Below are 18,251 nucleotides of genomic sequence, written 5' to 3' on the forward strand. Positions count from 1 at the left end.
AGTCTTATTCCAAAATGGATTAAATTAATTATTTTCCTCAAAATTCTACAAACAAAACCCCATAATGACAACGTCAAAGAAGTTTGTTTGAAATCTTTTCTTTTTTTTTTCCAGTTTCATTTGTATTGAACATTTCTGCTGGACATTTCTGCTGAACATTTCTGCTGAACTAAACATTTCTGCTGAACATTTCTGCTGAACTAAACATTTCTGCTGAACTAAACATTTCTGCTGAACAAAACATTTCTGATGAACATTTCTGCTGAACAAAACATTTCTGCTGAACTAAACATTTCTGCTGAACTGAACATTTCTGCTGAACATTTCTGCTGAACTAAACATTTCTGCTGAACTAAACATTTCTGCTGAACATTTCTGCTGAACATTTCTGCTGAACTAAACATTTCTGCTGAACATTTCTGCTGAACTAAACATTTCTGCTGAACATTTCTGCTGAACATTTCTGCTGGACATTTCTGCTGAACTAAACATTTCTGCTGAACTGAACATTTCTGCTGAACTTTTCTGCTGAACACGTCTACCAAACATGTCTGCTGAACATCACCTTTTTTCTTCTCTCCTCCCCTCCCTTTCCCAAATATTCCATTGAGAAGAAAAATAAATAAATAAATAAAAAATTGAGCAACACACAGCAGTACACATTCACAGGTTTTTTTTTTCTTTTTATACTAACAAAGGAAAACATCATGGCTACCCAATAACTATCGCTGGTTTTATAGATATTGTAAGACCCAACAACAGGCACAAAAATTTAAGTGGGAAATGTCTGTAACTCCATAAAGTATACGATAAGGGGATGCCATTTATAAAAAAAAAAAAAAAACTTGTCCGTACAACCCTTCATCGTATACCTTATTTTCTCGAGTTTTAGAAAAAACATCACGTCCTTTAGCCGCTGGGAGATAGATGGATATTTAACAGACTTCCAGTGCAACAGTAGGGAACGTCTTGCTATAAGGGATGTGAAAGCAATAACATCCTTTTGTATTGAGCTCAATGGAACTGAGGCATCAGGAATCCCAAATACAGCAATCAATGGGCAAGGCTTTAAGTCTACCCTAAGAATAGTGGACATGATGGTAAAAAATCGAGACCAAAAACCATGGAGATCAGGGCAGAAGAAAAACAAATGGCCAAGATGACAGGGAGAGCCATGGCATTTATCACACTTGTCCTCTACGTCCAGATACATCACAGAAAGTCTCGACTTGGACAGATGGACTCTGTTTAAAACTTTGAACTGTATAAGTCCAAGACAAGCACAAGAAGTGGTAGACTGTACCCTCCCTATAGCACGTTCCCAACACCCCTCACTTATCTGTACTCCTAACTCCGTTTCCCACGCATTCCTAATTTTGTTACTCGACTCACTACCTAACGCCAGAATAAAATCATAAATCCTAGATATCATTCCTCTTTGATGTGGATTGTTTGAAATCAAGCTTTCCCAAGCCTGTTTAGGAGGAGCAGAGGGGAAATCAGGAAAACATCTAGAAACGAAATTCCGAATTTGAAAATACCGAAAAAAATGTGTCACAGGGAGGTCATAAGTGGATGCCAGATTGGCAAAGCTATCAAACACACCATGAGCATACAAATCTCTAACTTGTTTAATACCTTTGTCATACCACACTGAAAATGTGGAGTCCAAACACGATGGAGGAAATAGATGGTTGTTGACTAAAGGACCCAAAGAGGATGCACCTACAAATATAAAAAGCGCCGTCTAAATTGATACCAAGTCATAAGTGTGTTGAGGACAACTAGATTATCAGTATATAGGGAGAGTTTTGTAGGTAAAGAGGAGTAAAGCAAAGCAGTTAAAGAGGATTCCCTACAAGAAGATAGTTCCAATTTAGACCAAGAAGATCCAGGAGATTTAACCCAGTCGCAAAGTTTCTGAATGTGCGCAGCCCAGTAATAGAACTGAAAATTGGGTAATGCAAGTCCTCCACTAAGTCTACATTTCTGCAATAAAGATTTTCTAACCCTTGGTGGCTTCCCTCCCCAAATAAATGTACTAATTATCTTATCCAATGAACCGAAGAATGATTTTGGCAGAGAAAGAGGCACTTGCTGGAACAAGAAAAGAAACTTCGGTAATATATTCATTTTGACGACATTGATCCTGACAATTAGAGAAAGGGGTAAGTTACCCTAACTCTGAATGTTAGATTTAACCTTTGAGATAAGGGGAGTGAAGTTAGCTGATAAAAGATTAGATTAAGAACGTGTCATGTTGATACCTAGGTATTTAAAACCTGACTGACTAAATCGAAACGGTAAATCTGACTGTTGGAGAGAAAATGCTGCAGTATTGACAGGAAAACAGTCGCTTTTATCTAAATTTAATTTATAACCATAGACAACACCGAAGGACTCCAGAACACCCAAGACACCTGGCACAGAGGCAATAGGATTGGTTACATACAATAACAAATCATCAGCATATAGCGACAATTTGTATTCTACACTGTATCAAACTATTCCTTTAAACAAGGGAGAAGATTTTAGTGCAATAGAATGTGGCTCGACAGCGACAGCAAAAAGCAGAGGGGATAAAGGACAACCTTGACGACACCCTCGTCCGAGAGCAAAATAATCCGAATAAATATCGTTTGTCTGAACCCTGGCATTAGGGGATGAGTAAAGGAGGCTAATCCAAGAAATAAACTTATCCCCAAATCCGAACTTCCTCAAGACTGCAAACAAATACTCCCACTCAACCCTATCAAATGCTTTTTCAGCATCTAATGAAATCACAATCTCAGGGAGCACAGACAAATGCTTTGAATAAATTATATTAAAGATTGTACGGGTATTAAAAAACAATTGACGTCCCTTCATAAAACCATTCTGCTCTTCAGATATAATATAAGGGAGTATATTCTCTAAACGAGATGCCATTACTTTCACCAACACCTTTACATCTGCATTAAGCAGAGACAGCGGTCTATAAGAACCGCAGGAGGATGGCTCCTTACCCTCCTTAAGAAGCAGAGTTATCGTGGCTTGTGTCAATGTTGGAGGCAAAGACCCACATTCCAAAAATTCGTTGAACATAGCCAAAAGCAATGGAGCTAGTTTTCCAATAAACGTTTTTAAAAATTCAATTGGAAACCCATCCGGGCCAGGAGCTTTGTTAGATTGCATAGTTTTAACTGAAATTAAAATTTCTTCAAGAGAGAGAGGGGAGTCCAGTTGCATAGCAGTATTCGAATCAATAACAATGTTACAAGGGTTTTGAAGAAATCCATTAATTTTAGTACTGTCTGTTGGAAATTTGGACTTATAAAGGGAAGAGTAAAACTATTTAAAAGTAGCATTAATTTCCATGGGATCTGTAGTGATGTTACAACATGGAGAAATCGGCGTGGCAGCTCACAAAGCGTAGTGCCGCCCAGGGACGTGGCGGAGGAGGACCACACTTTCCAGTCATACCCACGCTCGAGTTCGCTGGAGTTCTAATTACAAACACCTGCAAACACCTAAGGTTATATAAGGGCCTCCCTACCATTAGCCTCTTGCGAAGTAACCGCTTAGCAGCCTCGTCTCTGTTTGTTTACCAAGCCGATTTCATTAGAAGTGTTTTCCCTGGTGCTCGACTTCACGCTCGTCTCTCACTACGCTTTTGCCTACGTTCCTGATACACAGCTTACCTGTTCTGTCCCGACTCGATTCTCGTTCTGGATTCTTCCTCGCGTCATCTTTCCGCTCGCCCGCGCTTGTCTCCATCTACGCTTCGTAACAGATTACTTTGCCGTACTATGGAGGCAGCGGGCACCTCGGATTGGGAACGTGTCATCCTGGCACAAAACCGCACGCTAGCGGTGTACCGTGATGAGATATCCGCGTTGCGTGCTGAAGTCTCGCGACTGCGCGTTTCCGCATCCACCAACGCCACGCCCTGACGTGGTGTCAGACCCTCATTAGATGACTTCCTTGCCCAGTTCCAGCGCGCCTTTGACCATTCTCCTGATGGCTGGAAGACTGGTGATGAGCTCATGCAACTCAAACAGGGCTCTCGTACTGCAAGGGAGTACGCGCTAGAGTTTCGCACTATCGCTGCCCGAAGTGGCTGGAACGAACCAGCCCTTAAGACCGTGTTTCGCCGTGGCCTCGATCCGGAGTTACTGCAAGAGTTGGCCTGTTGGGGTGAACAGCTAACTTTTGATGACCTCGTGGATCTGACCATAAGGCTGGATCGTCTGCGCTGTACCAACCGTCCCATACTGCACGGTTTACTGCCAGCTGAGCCGGGCACAGCAAGCGAACCCATGCAGCTCGGAAGGGCACGGACCCGCGAGGAGGAGAGGGAGAGAAGACGCAATGAGTACCGGTGCTTCTACTGCAGTGAGGACACCCACGCCGTCCGCCAATGCCCACACAGGAGGCGCCGAGGGAACGGGAGGTGCAGTGACAACACATCTTGTCATGCCCGGGTGAGTCCTAACCAGTCTTGTACGTCTCACGTATTTTCTGTACCTGTCGTGATAGAACATTCAGGCCGTTCTTTTGTTCTTTCAGCACTCATCGACTATGGAGCAGCGGAGAACTTCATAGATGAGAAGACGGCGCAGGAGCTCGGCCTTTCCATACGTCCCCTCCTCCGTCCTCGTGAGCTCCAATCCATTGATGGGTTGCCTATAGGGGGAGGCGTAATATCTCACAGCATGCCTTCAAGTTAGCGCCCTTCACCACGAAACTCTGGTCCTTTACCTCACGGTCCGCCACCCTCTTCATTAAGCTGGACCTCCGCAGCGCTTATAACTTAATTCATATTAGGGAGAGGGATGAGTGTAAAACAGCCTTCAGCACCACCTCTGGACATTATGAGTACCTGGTCATGCTGTATGGGCTCGCTAACGCCCCGTCCGTGATCCAGAAGCTGATCAACGACGCTCTGAGGGACATGCTAGGAAGGTACATCATCGCCTACATTGACGACATCCTGATTTATTCAGGATGGAGGAACATGTCCAGCATGTCCGGCACATACTGCAACACCTGCTGCAGTACCAGCTGTACGTAAAGGCCAAGAAGTGCGAATTCCACCAGCACACGATCTCTTTCCTGGGGTATATCATTAGCCCAAGGGGAGTCGCCATGGACCAGTGTAAGATTCAGGCGGTCGTGGAGTGGCCCACTCCGCGGACCGTCAGGGAGTTGCAGCGTTTCCTTGGCTTTGTAAATTTTTACTGAAGATTCATTAGAGATTTCAGTAAAGTAGCGCAACCCCTGACGTCGCTCCTGAGAGGTAAGCCCAGGCAACTGTTGTGGACCCCAGTTGCCCAGGAGGCTCTGGAGAGACTTAAGCGGGCTTTCACCACGGCTCCCATTCTCAGACACCCAGATCCCTCCAGGCCGTTTGTCATGGAGGTCGACGCGTTGGAGGTGGGAGTGGGAGCAATTCTATCGCAAAGGTTTGACGAGAGTCCCAAGTTACACCCCGTGGCCTTTTTTTCCCGGAAGTTGTCTCCAGCAGAGCGCAACTATGATGTGGGGAACCGTGAACTTCTGGCCATCAAGCTGGCCCTAGAAGAGTGGAGACACTGGTTGGAGGGGGCAGTACACCCATTTGTTATCTTCACGGACCATAAGAATTTGGAATATCTACGAACCGCCAAACGGCTCACTCCTTGCCAAGCCCGCTGGTCCTTATTCTTCTCCAGGTTCCAGTTCACCCTGTCTTACCGACCTGGTTCAAAGAATACAAAGGCCGACACCCTGTCTCGCATTTATGCCCCAGAGCGGCCGACGGAGCAAGAGAGCTACATTATGCCTCCCTCCTGCATAGTGGGTGCCCTGGAGTGGCCCCTAGCACAGAACTTAGCCCGTATTCCCAGCGCAAGAATCCCAGCAGCCTGTCCTCCCGACAAACAGTTCGTGCCTAAGCGGTACCATCTCGAACTCATCACCTGGGCCCACACGACTTTGGCCATGGGCCACCCGGGGGCCCGCCGCACTTACCAACTGCTGGCCGAGAAGTACTGGTGGCCCAACATGCCCAGAGAGGTTCAGCGCATCGTATCCTTGTGTTCCTCTTGCGCTCAGTCCAAGGGCCCACGTGCGCTCACGGCTGGGAAGTTGGTGCCCTTACCCATACCTGAACGTCCGTGGTCCCATCTGGCCCTCGATTTCATAACCGACTTGCCGAAGTCGCAGGGGAACTCTGCGATACTGGTGGTCGTAGATCGGTTCTCGAAGTCAATGCACTTAATTCCATTACCAGCCATCCCATCTGCCTTCGCCACGGCGGAACTCCTGTTTCAACACGTCTTTCGCTACTTTAGCATCCCCAAGGAGATTGTGACTGATAGGGGGTCACAGTTCACATCGCGGGTTTGGGCCAGCTTTATGAGGAAGATGGGGGTCACCATTAATCTCACATCCGGTTACCACCCCCAGGCTAACAGACAGGCAGAACGGGCCAACCAGGAAGTCATACGGTTCCTTCGGACTTACTGCTCTGCCAACCCAGGGGACTGGAGTCAGTACCTACCATGGCCGGAATATGCCCAGAACTTGCTACGGCATTTCGCCACCCAGCTCACCCCGTTCCAGTGTGTCTTGGGTTACCAACCACCATTTTTCCCCTGGAACGCGTCTCACACGGACTCGCCAGCAGTGGATGAGTGGTTCCGCCGAAGTGAACAGGTCTGGGAGCGTGCCCATCAACAGCTGGTGCAGGCGTCCCACATCGCTAAACGAAAGGCCGACCGGTGCCGGAGGGCTCACCCTAATTATCGACCTGGAGACAGGGTGTGGCTCTCCACAAGAGATTTGAGACCCCTCACGGGCACAAAACTTCAACCTAAGTATATCGGGCCTTTCTGAATTCTGAGGCAAATTAATGAAGTCACGTATCGTCTGGACCTTCCAAGACACAGTCGCATCGCCCCATCTTTCCACGTCTCACTTCTCAAACCTGTGATCTCAGGCCCCTTGGCCACAGCGGTGCCAGAGGATTCCCCACCGGAACCGTTGGAGATAGAAGGCCGCCCAGCCTACCGCGTCCGCGACATTTTAGACTCCAGACGGAGGAGAGGGGGACTTCAGTATCTGGTAGACTGGGAGGGATATGGACCAGAAGAACAGTGCTGGGTCCCAGCCCAAGACATTCTGCACGCAGGCCTGCGTAAGGACTTCCTTGCAGCTCATCCAGACAAACCGGGGGGGGGGGGGGGGGGGGGCTTGGGGAACTTCGGCTCCCGGAGTGAGCCCTTTGGGGGGGGCTCTATTACGACACGGCGAAATCGGCGCGGCAGCTCACAAAGTGTAGTGCCGCCCAGGGACGTGGCAGAGGAGGACTACACTTCCCAGTCATACCCGCGCTTGAGTTCACTGGAGTTCTAATTATGAACACCTGCAAACACCTAAGGTTATATAAGGGCCTCCCTACCATTAGCCGCTAGCAAGTAACCGCTCAGCAGTCTCATCACTGTTTGTTTACCAAGCCGATTTCATTAGAAGTGTTTTCCCTGGTGCTCGACTTCACACTCGTCTCTCACTACACTTTTGCCTACGTCCCTGATACCCAGCTTATCTGTTCTGTCCCGACTCGATTCTCATTCTGGATTCTTCCTCACGTCATCTCTCCGCTCGCCCGCGCTTGTCTCCGTCTACGCTTCGTAACAAGTGACAATATTATAAGTGTTTTTTATACAAGGTATGAGACGGGAAGTAGCCTGTCGCCATAGCTGATGTGCCAGTAAACGACTCGGCTTGTCGCCATGTTCATAATATGAACCATGAGTACGTAACAACAAGTGTTCCGCCTCTTTAGTCGAAATAAGATTAAATCAAGTCAAGAAGCTGCAAGTCAAGAAGCTGTTTAAGAAGTTCTGGAGAGGGGTTCAATGCACATCTTTGATCAAGGTTACTGATCGCAGATGTAAGTTCATTAAGTCTAGCAGTGCATTTTTTATTACAGCGAGCAGAATAAGAAATAATCTGACCTCTGATATAGGATTTAAGTGTCTCCCATAGCAATGAATAACAGGTAGAGTCATTCCGATTGAAGAAAAGAAAGTCATCAATAGAAGTAGAAATGAACTCACAGAATTCACTGTCTGCTAAAAGAAGAGAATTAAATCTCCAAGGAGGTGGACTATGTTTATAAATAGAAAGATGAATATCTAATTGTAGAGGCGCATGAAATTACAATACCCAAATAGTCTGAAGAGACTACACAAGAATCAAGAGTGCTGTCTATAAAAAATAATCAATCCTCGAATAGGAATGATGCACCTGGGAGAAGAAAGAAAACTTTTTAAGAGAGGGGTTACGGGATCTCCGGGGATCAACGAGACCGTTCTGACACATAAAATCGGAAAATGTTTTAGACATTGCAGAATGATTCAGAGTACAGGGATTAGACCGATCTAAATTTGGGTCAATTACACAGTTTAAATCTCCACCGAAAATCAACAGGTGAGTATTTAAGAAAGGGAGATTGCTCAACAATCTATTAGCAAATTCCACATCATCAAAGTTTGGAGCGTATACATTTACCAACAACACCTGTCTTTGCATCAGAGTACCAGCAACTATATCTACCGTTCGCATCAGCGATAACGTTAGTGGACGAAAACTGTAACCTTTTGTCAATTAAAATAGCGACCCCTCTTGCTTTTGAATTAAAGTTCGAGTGGAAGACTTGAATCACCCAAGGGCAGTGTAACCTTTGATGATCTTTAATACGTAGGTGCGTCTCCTGTAAAAATATTATATTGGAGTTTAAACATTTCAAATGTGTAAAAACCTTAGATCTCTTGACAGGATTATTCCACAGCGAGCGCCCTCAATACCACAGAGTTGATGCCGAACCTCGTTAAACGCGGCCCGGGCCCGGGCTGTCTTGGCTGTGTAGTCAGGGAAAACGGAGATGGTCGAATCCCTCATTTTAATCCGCTGGAGCTCTCTCGCACGGCGTAAAATGTCAACACAGTCACTGTGATAGTGGAATCTGCACACAATAGCTCGTGGTCGTTCACCAGGCTTGGGCTTCGGCTGAAGGGTCCAATGGGACCAGTCCAATACCGGCTCCTTTTCCAGACCAAACGCCTCCTTTAACAGCAGCAGTTGTACAGGTGTCAGCACCCTCTGGAACTCCCACTATCCTAACGTTATTGCTCCGTGACCTCGACTCCAAATCCTCACATTTATTCTCTAATTGAGTCACGGTCACAGTAGTCTTCATATGAATCATGTCATCGGTGCAACCGGAGAGCGCGTGCTGCATTTCCCCAACAGTACCTTTCAGTGTTGATATGGTAGCCTCAGTAACGACTTTATCACTAGCCAGCTGTGTCAAAATATATTATGACCAAAAATCGCTAATTAATTACAATTTTAATCGAAATCAGCATTAGACTCCAAGTTCAAGTCCTACTCCATCGAACTCCGAATTCGAACTGAAATCTTTTAAAATTTATTAAAAATAAAAAAAAACAAAAAAGCACATGTACATAAGTATTCACAGCCTTTGCTCAATACTTTGTTGAAGCACCTTTGGCACCAATTACGGCCTCAAGTCTTTTTGAGAATGATGCTAAAAGCTTGGCACACCTATTTTTGGGCAGTTTCTCCCATTCTTCTTTGCAGGACCTCTCAAGCTCCATCAGGTTGGATGGGGAGCGTCGGTGCACAGCCATTTTCAGATCTCTCCAGAGATGTTCAATCGGGTTCAAGTCTGGACTCTGGCTGGGCCACTCAAAGACATTCACAGAGTTGTCCTGTAGCCACTCCTTTGTTATCTTGGCTGTGTGCTTAGCGTCGTGCTGTGTGCTTAGGTGCATCCGGATACTTTCCGGATGCACTGTATGCAACTGACAGCAAAATCCCCACTGTTGATTTAACACCCAGAGTGTTGAATTTACACCCTACATTGTTTATATAAGTCCATTGGACACAAATGAACACTCTGGGTGTTAATTCAACACTAGGCTTTTTCTGTGGAAAGTCAAAGTGCTGTTTACTAATGCAAGCTTAAAGTTTAGCCTTTATAATATAATGCTAGTTTAAGGATTAGCCTGTTTAATATAATGCTAGTTTAAGGATTAGCCTGTTTAATATAATGATAGTTTAAGGATTAGCATGTTTATATAAAATTAGATGATAAGAAAACAATGACAATGTGCTTATTTGCACAGGAGCATACTGCGTACCATCTTTGTGTATTGGGTCTGTGAGTCTACAGCCTTCCTCAGTCTCTCCATCTTCTCTGAATCCTGAAAGGAAAAAAATCCGTCAACACACATCTCTGTTTTTACACATTTATTTATTTTGTTTCTTTTTAATATAACTTATTTAGTTTGAAGTTTCTAAATTGATAGGATTCATGTTTCTGTTGAGTCATTTACATAAATATCCATTTATTTAAATGACTCAAATATACAGTAATTTATGATTAATAAACAGTGCAGGTGCAGTATAACCCATTTCAACAGTTAGTAAGGAATTTATAACACTGTATTTAGTTATATACTGTATGTACGGCTTCATATCGGCTCTGTTGAATTCTGGATCCTGATTGGTCAGAAGGTGTTGATTAATTCTCTATAACAGCGGCTCTGACAGTAGTGCAAATCACTTGTTTATATTAAAGCGCTCGTTCTAATACGTTATCGTTTCTATAGTAACAGCTCGTTCACAGGGACGTGTACAGCGGACGAGGAGATGTTTGTGTAAAATTTATGGAAGGAGTCTCCAGTGTTAGTGCGTTGTAACAGTCAGAGGTAAAGCTGTAACAACTTCAGGACAAAGGAGTTTACACTTCCACATGGTTTCTCTATAACATGACAAGATGCGATTTTTTTTTTGTCTAATTAACTTAAAGAGAGAGAAAGAAGTGTAACGGTAAACAGATAAAATGTGTGTTCTTTAATCAATAAAATATTGTAATCATTAGTAAGTTGATGTTATGAATACAGGTAAGTTTAATACACAGATTGAGTGAGTATCTCTCTGGTTCTGGTTCTGGTTCTGATGGTTCTGTTTAGGGATTATGGGTTTAATTCACAGATCACAGCATGACGCCTAGTCGCCATCGATAGACAGTGAAAGGCAGTGCAGTGTGTGTTACTCACCATGCCGCTGTCTAATCTCTAACGTGATTAGTGGCTGGTCTTAGCGGAGGAGACAGAGGCCGGTGGGACTCGTTTACCGGCGCACCATGATGGACGGAATTAGAAGTGAGGAGCAGTAATGGGGGGATAAGGAAGAAAAACGAGGCACCTGCACACACGCTCCCTCGTCTGTCATGGCTTTGGAGAAGTGCAGCGCCTCGGCAGTGGACGAGCGGATGTTGTCGACGCGGCCGTGACGGAAACAGCGGGTGGAGGCGCTCTCGTAGGTGGAGACTGTCCTCCTGGTGCATCTGAGGAAAGAAAACACACACGACTTTGTATCATCATAGGCATTTGTGCTGAATGTAACAGAAACACACTTTTTAAGGAGGGTCTTTACTGGCCGTTCAATGATTACAAACACATTTCAGGAGCATTAATATAAAGACACGTTATGATTTAATAAAAAAGAACAAACAGTTCCCTGAATCCATGAAAGGTTTCAGAGGGGAAAAGAGGGAGGAGTTTATAGTTTACCTGTAGAAGGCCAGCTGTAGTGCCACCTGGATGTAAGCGTCAGGACTCATCTTCTGCTTCTTGATGAACTCTTTGCCATAACCTCTGAACGTGAAGACCTCCATATCCAGGTTTCTCACAAGCCTACACAGAAGACACTGTACGAGTTCAAAAATATCCAGTTTTTCTTAATGGGTATGTTGAGTCTTTTGTTGTAGTTTTGCTAAATTTTATACCTTCAGCGTGTGATGCGTACATTATCATTTTTCCTTACTATTTATTTTCTATTAGCTTCTGATAACCAGAGAGATGCTCTGGGATATGTAAACAAAGCTCTGGAGGAAAAAGATCATCTCCTCGTATATTGTATGGATATCAAAAAAAAGAAAATAAATGAACCTTGAAATGAGACTTATATTTTTAGCAGATTTCTTTAATACTATTCTCTTCATACACCATTAACTTATTTTTTCCCCCAAACTTATTGTGAGTCAAGGTCTTAATAAGGGGTCAGATTGACCCCCAATCCTCCACAATTCACGCCGTGGTCATAAGAAAAAAGTGTTAACGCATTCATCAGTCATGCAATTATGCTTTCTTGGATTCTTTGCTAGCATCGAAGTTGGTACTTGTGATCTCTAAATCAGGGGTTCCCAAACTTTTCCAGGGCAAGGCCCCCCAAATGGCATTAACATTTGACCATGGCCACCCTTTCGCAAGATGTAAAATGTATTTAAAATACATTAAAAATACAGACTTCTGAATATATCCCCCTTTTTTTAAAATTAATAATTACCTCTTACATTTTTACATTACATTACATTAGGAATTGATTGTGTGTGTGTGTGTGTGTGTGTGTGTGTGTGTGTGTGTGTGTTGTTATCTGAGAATGAGAAAGAGAAAACATACTAGTGCGAGGGGTGGGCGTGGTGGCTCCGACCATATCGTTGAGGCCCCCCGGGCGCCCCCTGGTGGCCCCCAAGGGACCGCGGCCCCCACTTTGAAAACCACTGCTCTAAAGGATTGGGTGGATTCTTTATCAATTTTCCATTCTGGTCAGGGTTGCCAGATCTTAGCTTAATTTCCAGCCCACTATATTTCAAAAACTGAAAGAAAAAAAAAAAAAAAAAAAAAAAAAGATGGACTGTTTTTAAACAGTCAAAATGGCACCCACAGACATTTTTGGATTTTTTCCATCTGCAACCTTGTTCCAAAATGATCTCAATTTGGGGTGAAAACTATCTCTGGCAGCCCTGACTGATGGTGGCTCCCCCCAAAATCCACTTTTTTAACGGCTTAGCACTGTATAAAATTGGGAGGAATTGTAAGTGATTTCAGTATATATGATATAAATAAAGTTTGAAGCTGAGACTGGTACCGTTTCCTCTTAGTGTTTCAAACCTGCGTTAATCTGTCTCACAATCAGTAATCCTGCATTAGTAATAGTGAGACAGTGTGTATTATACTGATCTCACCTCTGAAGGTTGTCAGCGGAGGACGACAGCATGCTCAGGATTAGAGAAGAACAATTCCAGGACAGTCTTTGTGGAACTGTGAGATCGCTTACCCTCGACCCCTTCATCAGCTTACTAGGGCTTCTGGTCCTGATGGACAAAAAGAAATGAGTCTAAACCTGGGATGTTGGGTTTATTATTAATTACTCACAGCCACATCACCAGTATCATTCCTCGAACTAATTAACAATCAGGATGCCTGGTTTGGTGTGTTTTATCTGTTTGGATAGGTTTTATAATATCCTCTTTCATACACACTTGTCAGTTTGTGGAGTAGTGTTACTAAATTGTCAGGTTTAAATATGTTTCGGTTGCAAGTACACTCAAAGCACTATGGAACACCGTTTGTGGGGAATATTGAATACATAAATATGATGCTATTAATTAATTAATTAAGAATATCATCTCTTAATTGTGAGGAGTGAACATTTATGGATAAAAAGATGAACGGAGTTAAAGTTTCTCTGTAAGTGTAGCAGATGAGCGCTTGGTCAGCTTATCCTTCAAACTATGGGTCAGTTTTTTTTTTGTTTTGTTTGTTGTTGTTGTTTTTACAGGAGAGAGCATCGAATTAACACACACACACACATTATGATTTATACTCTCATGACTTCATCAAGCTGTGTGAGCGAGTAACCGTAGGAGCACCGTGTCAAAAAATAAAATGCAAAACAATAGGATGTTCTGGATCAAGTGCTATTTTGATTAATCAGTACAGAAGCCATTTTGTTACATGATAATTACGACTAGGACTTTTCATGTAGCATTGTATTGGCAACATACTAAACCACGATTAGACGCTTTACTCAAAAAAATCTGGCAACCTCGGAGGCGTGGACTATTCACAGCTGATTTTAAATAATTCAACACGGACCTCAAAAACTCCACTTAAACAGCTTAACCCAACTCTGAATTCAAGGAACTTTAATCAACTCAAGATTTGCACTTAAATTGCTGAAAACAGCCCAAAGAGTACTGATGTAAAACAAATTTACACACTGGACATGGTCCTTAAACTGTTTTTGTTTTGCTTACATGTACTGCAGCAGGTATTCAGTACACTGGACCAGGACGATCCCCTCGAATGGAGAGTGTTCACACACCACTCCACACACTCCATCAGCACCAACCACAAACTGCAACAAGGACAACACACTGCTGTTTAATATCATCTGACACTCGAATTCCCCACAAGGTCATTTTATACACTTACTCTGTAATTCATAGATCATGAATTCCCAGAGCCGTGACTCTTACTTTTCATTTTAAAGAAGATTTCAGATTGTTGCATTTTATTAGCAAACAAAACTCAGTTCTAAACACTACATGAGCTACATGAGTTACCACGCCAAACATCGATGGTTTTCCTATAACAGCATGTCCTGACATGGGTTAATCCTCTAAAACCTTCAACCACAGCAATTTGCAAACAATGACATTTTTTTATTTATGAATGTATGGCACATTTTAACCATTTATAGTCGCGTACAGTATAATGTCACGGAAACATCCATGAAACAAGATAGCTCCTGTTCTCACTGGTGTCATCGATAATATTAATGGTGAAGTCTGTCACAAAATACTGAAAAACATTTTATGCAGTGTTATTTATGCACTTTATTAAATAATGTCGTTCAACATATTCAAAGTTTGTAGGTAGTTTTGCAGGCCGTACCTGCATGGATTTGTCGTACCAGCGGTTGGCGCCGTTCTTGTCATGGCCTCCGCCGTGCAGCATGAGTAACGCTCTGTTGGAGTCAGTGGGCTGAACTCCAGTGGGTTTATCCAGACACAACACACACACACAACGCTCCATCAGCTCCAGAGACTCCCGGTTCACTGGGTCTGTTAATCACACACTCATATGTGAGAGTGCATGTGTGTGTGTGTGTATTAAGGTCATTAAACACCACTAAGAATTGTTTTCATTTCACTGATCTTTACGCGGTTTTGCTGAGTTAACAATAATAATAATAATCCTCATCTTATTTCATTTATCATGAATACAAACGCAGTAGAGGTGATAATACAAAGAAAAAGCAAATCTGTAAAAGTTGCAAGTGTGAGTCGGTAGAAATCAAGACTGTGGTCTCTTTTTTTTTTGTCCTTTAGAAAGAAACAAAATGGAGGTATTGCTAATTGTAGCATATAAACATCAAGTGACAAACATGCAGAAATGTTTTTGGGGAAAAAAAGAAAAAGAAAAAACGTGCAGTACCCAGCTTGTAAAAGTGTGCACAGCAGTGTTCAGAATCAACCAATCACATTCAATCTCATATTAAATACTAATTAGTGTACACCTGCCATCAATTACAGTGACTGATTAACCCCAAATAAAGTCCAGCCGTTCCTATAGGATTCTCCTGACATCTTTGTGGTAAAATCCAACTGGAAAAGCCAGGGGCTTCAAAGAGCTTACAAAGCAGGTACGGGATCTCATTGTTGAAAAATGGTTGAAAAACATTCAGGAGAGGGTTAGAAATCAATTTCCAAGGCATTGGATATACCATGGAACACTGTAAAGATAATAATCAACAAGTGGAGAAAATATGGCACGACAGTGACACTACTAAGAACAGGAACGTCCCCCTAAAACTGATGAGAAGATCAGGAGAAAACCAGTCAGGGAGGCTCCCGAGAGGCCTACAGCGACATTAAAATAATCGCAGCAATTTCTGGAACGTTCTGGTTGCTCCCTACATATGACAACAATCTCCTGAATTCTTCATATCTCTTGATGATTTGGTTATTTAACCAAAAGATTAAAAAAAAATCTCCAACAGCCATGTGGAATAACGTGTTACGGTCTGATGAGACAAAAACACTGCAGCACATCACCAGAAGAGCACCATCCCCATGGGGAAGCACGGTGGGGGCAGCATCATACTTTGCGGCTGTTCTTCTTCAGCTGGAACTGGGGCTTTAATCAGGGTGGAGGAAATAATGAATCACTCCAAATTCTAGTCCATGTTGGTACAAAACCTTTTAGTCTTCTGCTAAAACACTTAAGATGAAGAGGAATTTCAGCTTTCAGCATGACGACGACCCGAAACAAACCTCCAGATCAACAAAGGAACGGCTTCACCAAAACAAGTTCAAGGTTTCGGAACGGCCCCGCCAGAGTCCAGAACTAAATCCAATCAAAGATCTGTGTGGTGACCTGAAGAGGGCTGTGACAGGAGATGTCCAGACCATCTGACAGAGTTAGAATGCTTTTGCAAGGAAGAGTGGCAAAATATTGCTAAGTCAAGACGCTCCAAACCGATTGACTCTTGATAAAATCTAAAGGTACTTTAGATTATTTAGATCGCAAGTGTCTTGAACTCATATTAACTGGCCCCCTGGAAGCTCCGCCCCTTCCCTCAATCTCACATTAGTGATGCTTAGTGCAGCACTCTCATCTCAACTCGATTTTCCTGCTTGAATGATCATATATAGCTAGCACCATTGTATTTTACTCTCCCCTTCCTGTGATGGTGCATTATTCCTGGTCAAGGAACATAACACTGGTGGACACATCTCAGCTTTAAATAATAAATCCTTCAATCAGACTTTTTGCCCTGACTGAAACAAGACCGGCATTTAAAGCCATTTTTAGCAAAACATGCTTAACAAACTTTATTTCAACACCAAATTCTTTTTTTTATTACTGTGACCTCTGACCTTTGAGCAGCATGTCTCTAGCTTTAGCCCACTCAGTCCGGTCATCTGAGGTGAAGAGGCCAATGGGGGGATGTTTCTCCTCCACCTTCTCCGCCATTTTACTAATCCTGACTAGCTGGGTTAGAACATCCATCTCGTTCAGCGTCTGGGATTTCTCCATCAGATTTAACACAAAGAACTGAGGAGAGAAACAGACTGGTAACGTCACGCTGATTCATAACAACAACAACAACAACAACAACAATAATAATATTAATAATAATAATGACATTATAGCAGCTATAAACAGTTGTTCCCCCACCAGCTGCACTATTGTCAAAGCTGCTGTTATAGAAAATTAATCAACACCTTCTGACCAATCACAAGCCAGATTTTAGCTGCACTGTGGGATACTAAGAGGTTCCAAGAGAATCATGAACATAAATAAAAACACTGCCTCACACTTCCCTATTTTTATTATTTCCTCCCTTGCACTTGATGATTTTAAAACTTTATTTGGAGCACAACCAGTCAGGAAGAAATATCAGCGCTGGGTTCCTGTCAAACTGGTACCAAACTGGTACCAAACTGGACGAAACTTTAGGCCTTGGTTTGATCATTTAGACCCAAGCCAGATTACTCCAGAAGTGTCCTTAGTTGGTTTGTTAGTTTCTCTAAAATAAAAAGTCCATAAGAAGTGACTGGAGCCTTGTTTGACAGAATCATGCCGAAGTCTGTTTTGGAAAACAGCTTAAGTAAAGATGTTGTGATTATGATATCTCCACTGCGTCAAAAAACGATCCTACTGATGCCACTTTGTCAAGTTATCTTGTCTGTATCTTACCGCTAAATGAAATCTGTTTGGAAACACATAATTACTCCATGTAATTTCTGTGAGGGATTAAGGGCAAGTTGCCATGGATTCATCAGGTAACGTCCACTGAGACTGGTTTGTGAGGGGGGTTAAAATCCTGCCAGCGCTGATGGTTCAAGCCAGACAAAGTGGCAGATCCAATCAGGACTAATCGAGTTAGCCAGCTGCAGCTCCATGGACAAGCGCTCATTAGCAGCATAACAACTGTTCCTGAGTCATTTCCAGGTACAGGATTCTCTCTGTAACCCCCCGAGTACCGCCGGTACTCCAAACAACTTCACAAAAACTGAAACTAAAATCTATGGGTGCTAAACATATGCTAACCTAAACTACCAATAAATCAAAAGAACATTTCCAATGTGCAGCAGTGCTAATTTGTGCTAACATGTTTCATCGCTAGGTAATGTTACACATTGGTGATGGGGTTTATGTGGTTTGTGATGAATAAGGTGTGGTTTGGGACACGCCCACAGTGATGCAATGGTTATGTAACCTATATAGTGAATAAGGCTTGGTTTGGGACATGCCCATAGTGATGTGATGGTGTTTCTGTGGCATATAGAGAAGAAGGATTGATTTGGGACACACCCACAGTGGAGTTATGATGGTGAGACA

General features: G+C 43.2%; 1 protein-coding gene across 1 annotated transcript in view; it reads right to left on the reverse strand.

The window, feature by feature from the left end:
* Window positions 1-18,251, reverse strand: part of LOC108273528 (choline O-acetyltransferase) — a 38,009-nt gene that overhangs the window by 8,735 nt on the left and 11,023 nt on the right. The window contains exons 6-12 of the mRNA XM_017482801.3: window positions 16,784-16,961; window positions 14,796-14,965; window positions 14,156-14,256; window positions 13,082-13,210; window positions 11,628-11,750; window positions 11,260-11,401; window positions 10,191-10,253 (exon numbers count right to left, since the gene is read on the reverse strand). Coding sequence (XP_017338290.1) covers window positions 10,191-10,253; window positions 11,260-11,401; window positions 11,628-11,750; window positions 13,082-13,210; window positions 14,156-14,256; window positions 14,796-14,965; window positions 16,784-16,961 — 906 coding nt within the window. The remainder of the gene's footprint in view (window positions 1-10,190; window positions 10,254-11,259; window positions 11,402-11,627; window positions 11,751-13,081; window positions 13,211-14,155; window positions 14,257-14,795; window positions 14,966-16,783; window positions 16,962-18,251) is intronic.

The sequence above is a fragment of the Ictalurus punctatus genome, chromosome 13, assembly GCF_001660625.3.
Source record: "Ictalurus punctatus breed USDA103 chromosome 13, Coco_2.0, whole genome shotgun sequence".
NCBI classification, from domain to species: Eukaryota; Metazoa; Chordata; class Actinopteri; order Siluriformes; family Ictaluridae; genus Ictalurus; species Ictalurus punctatus.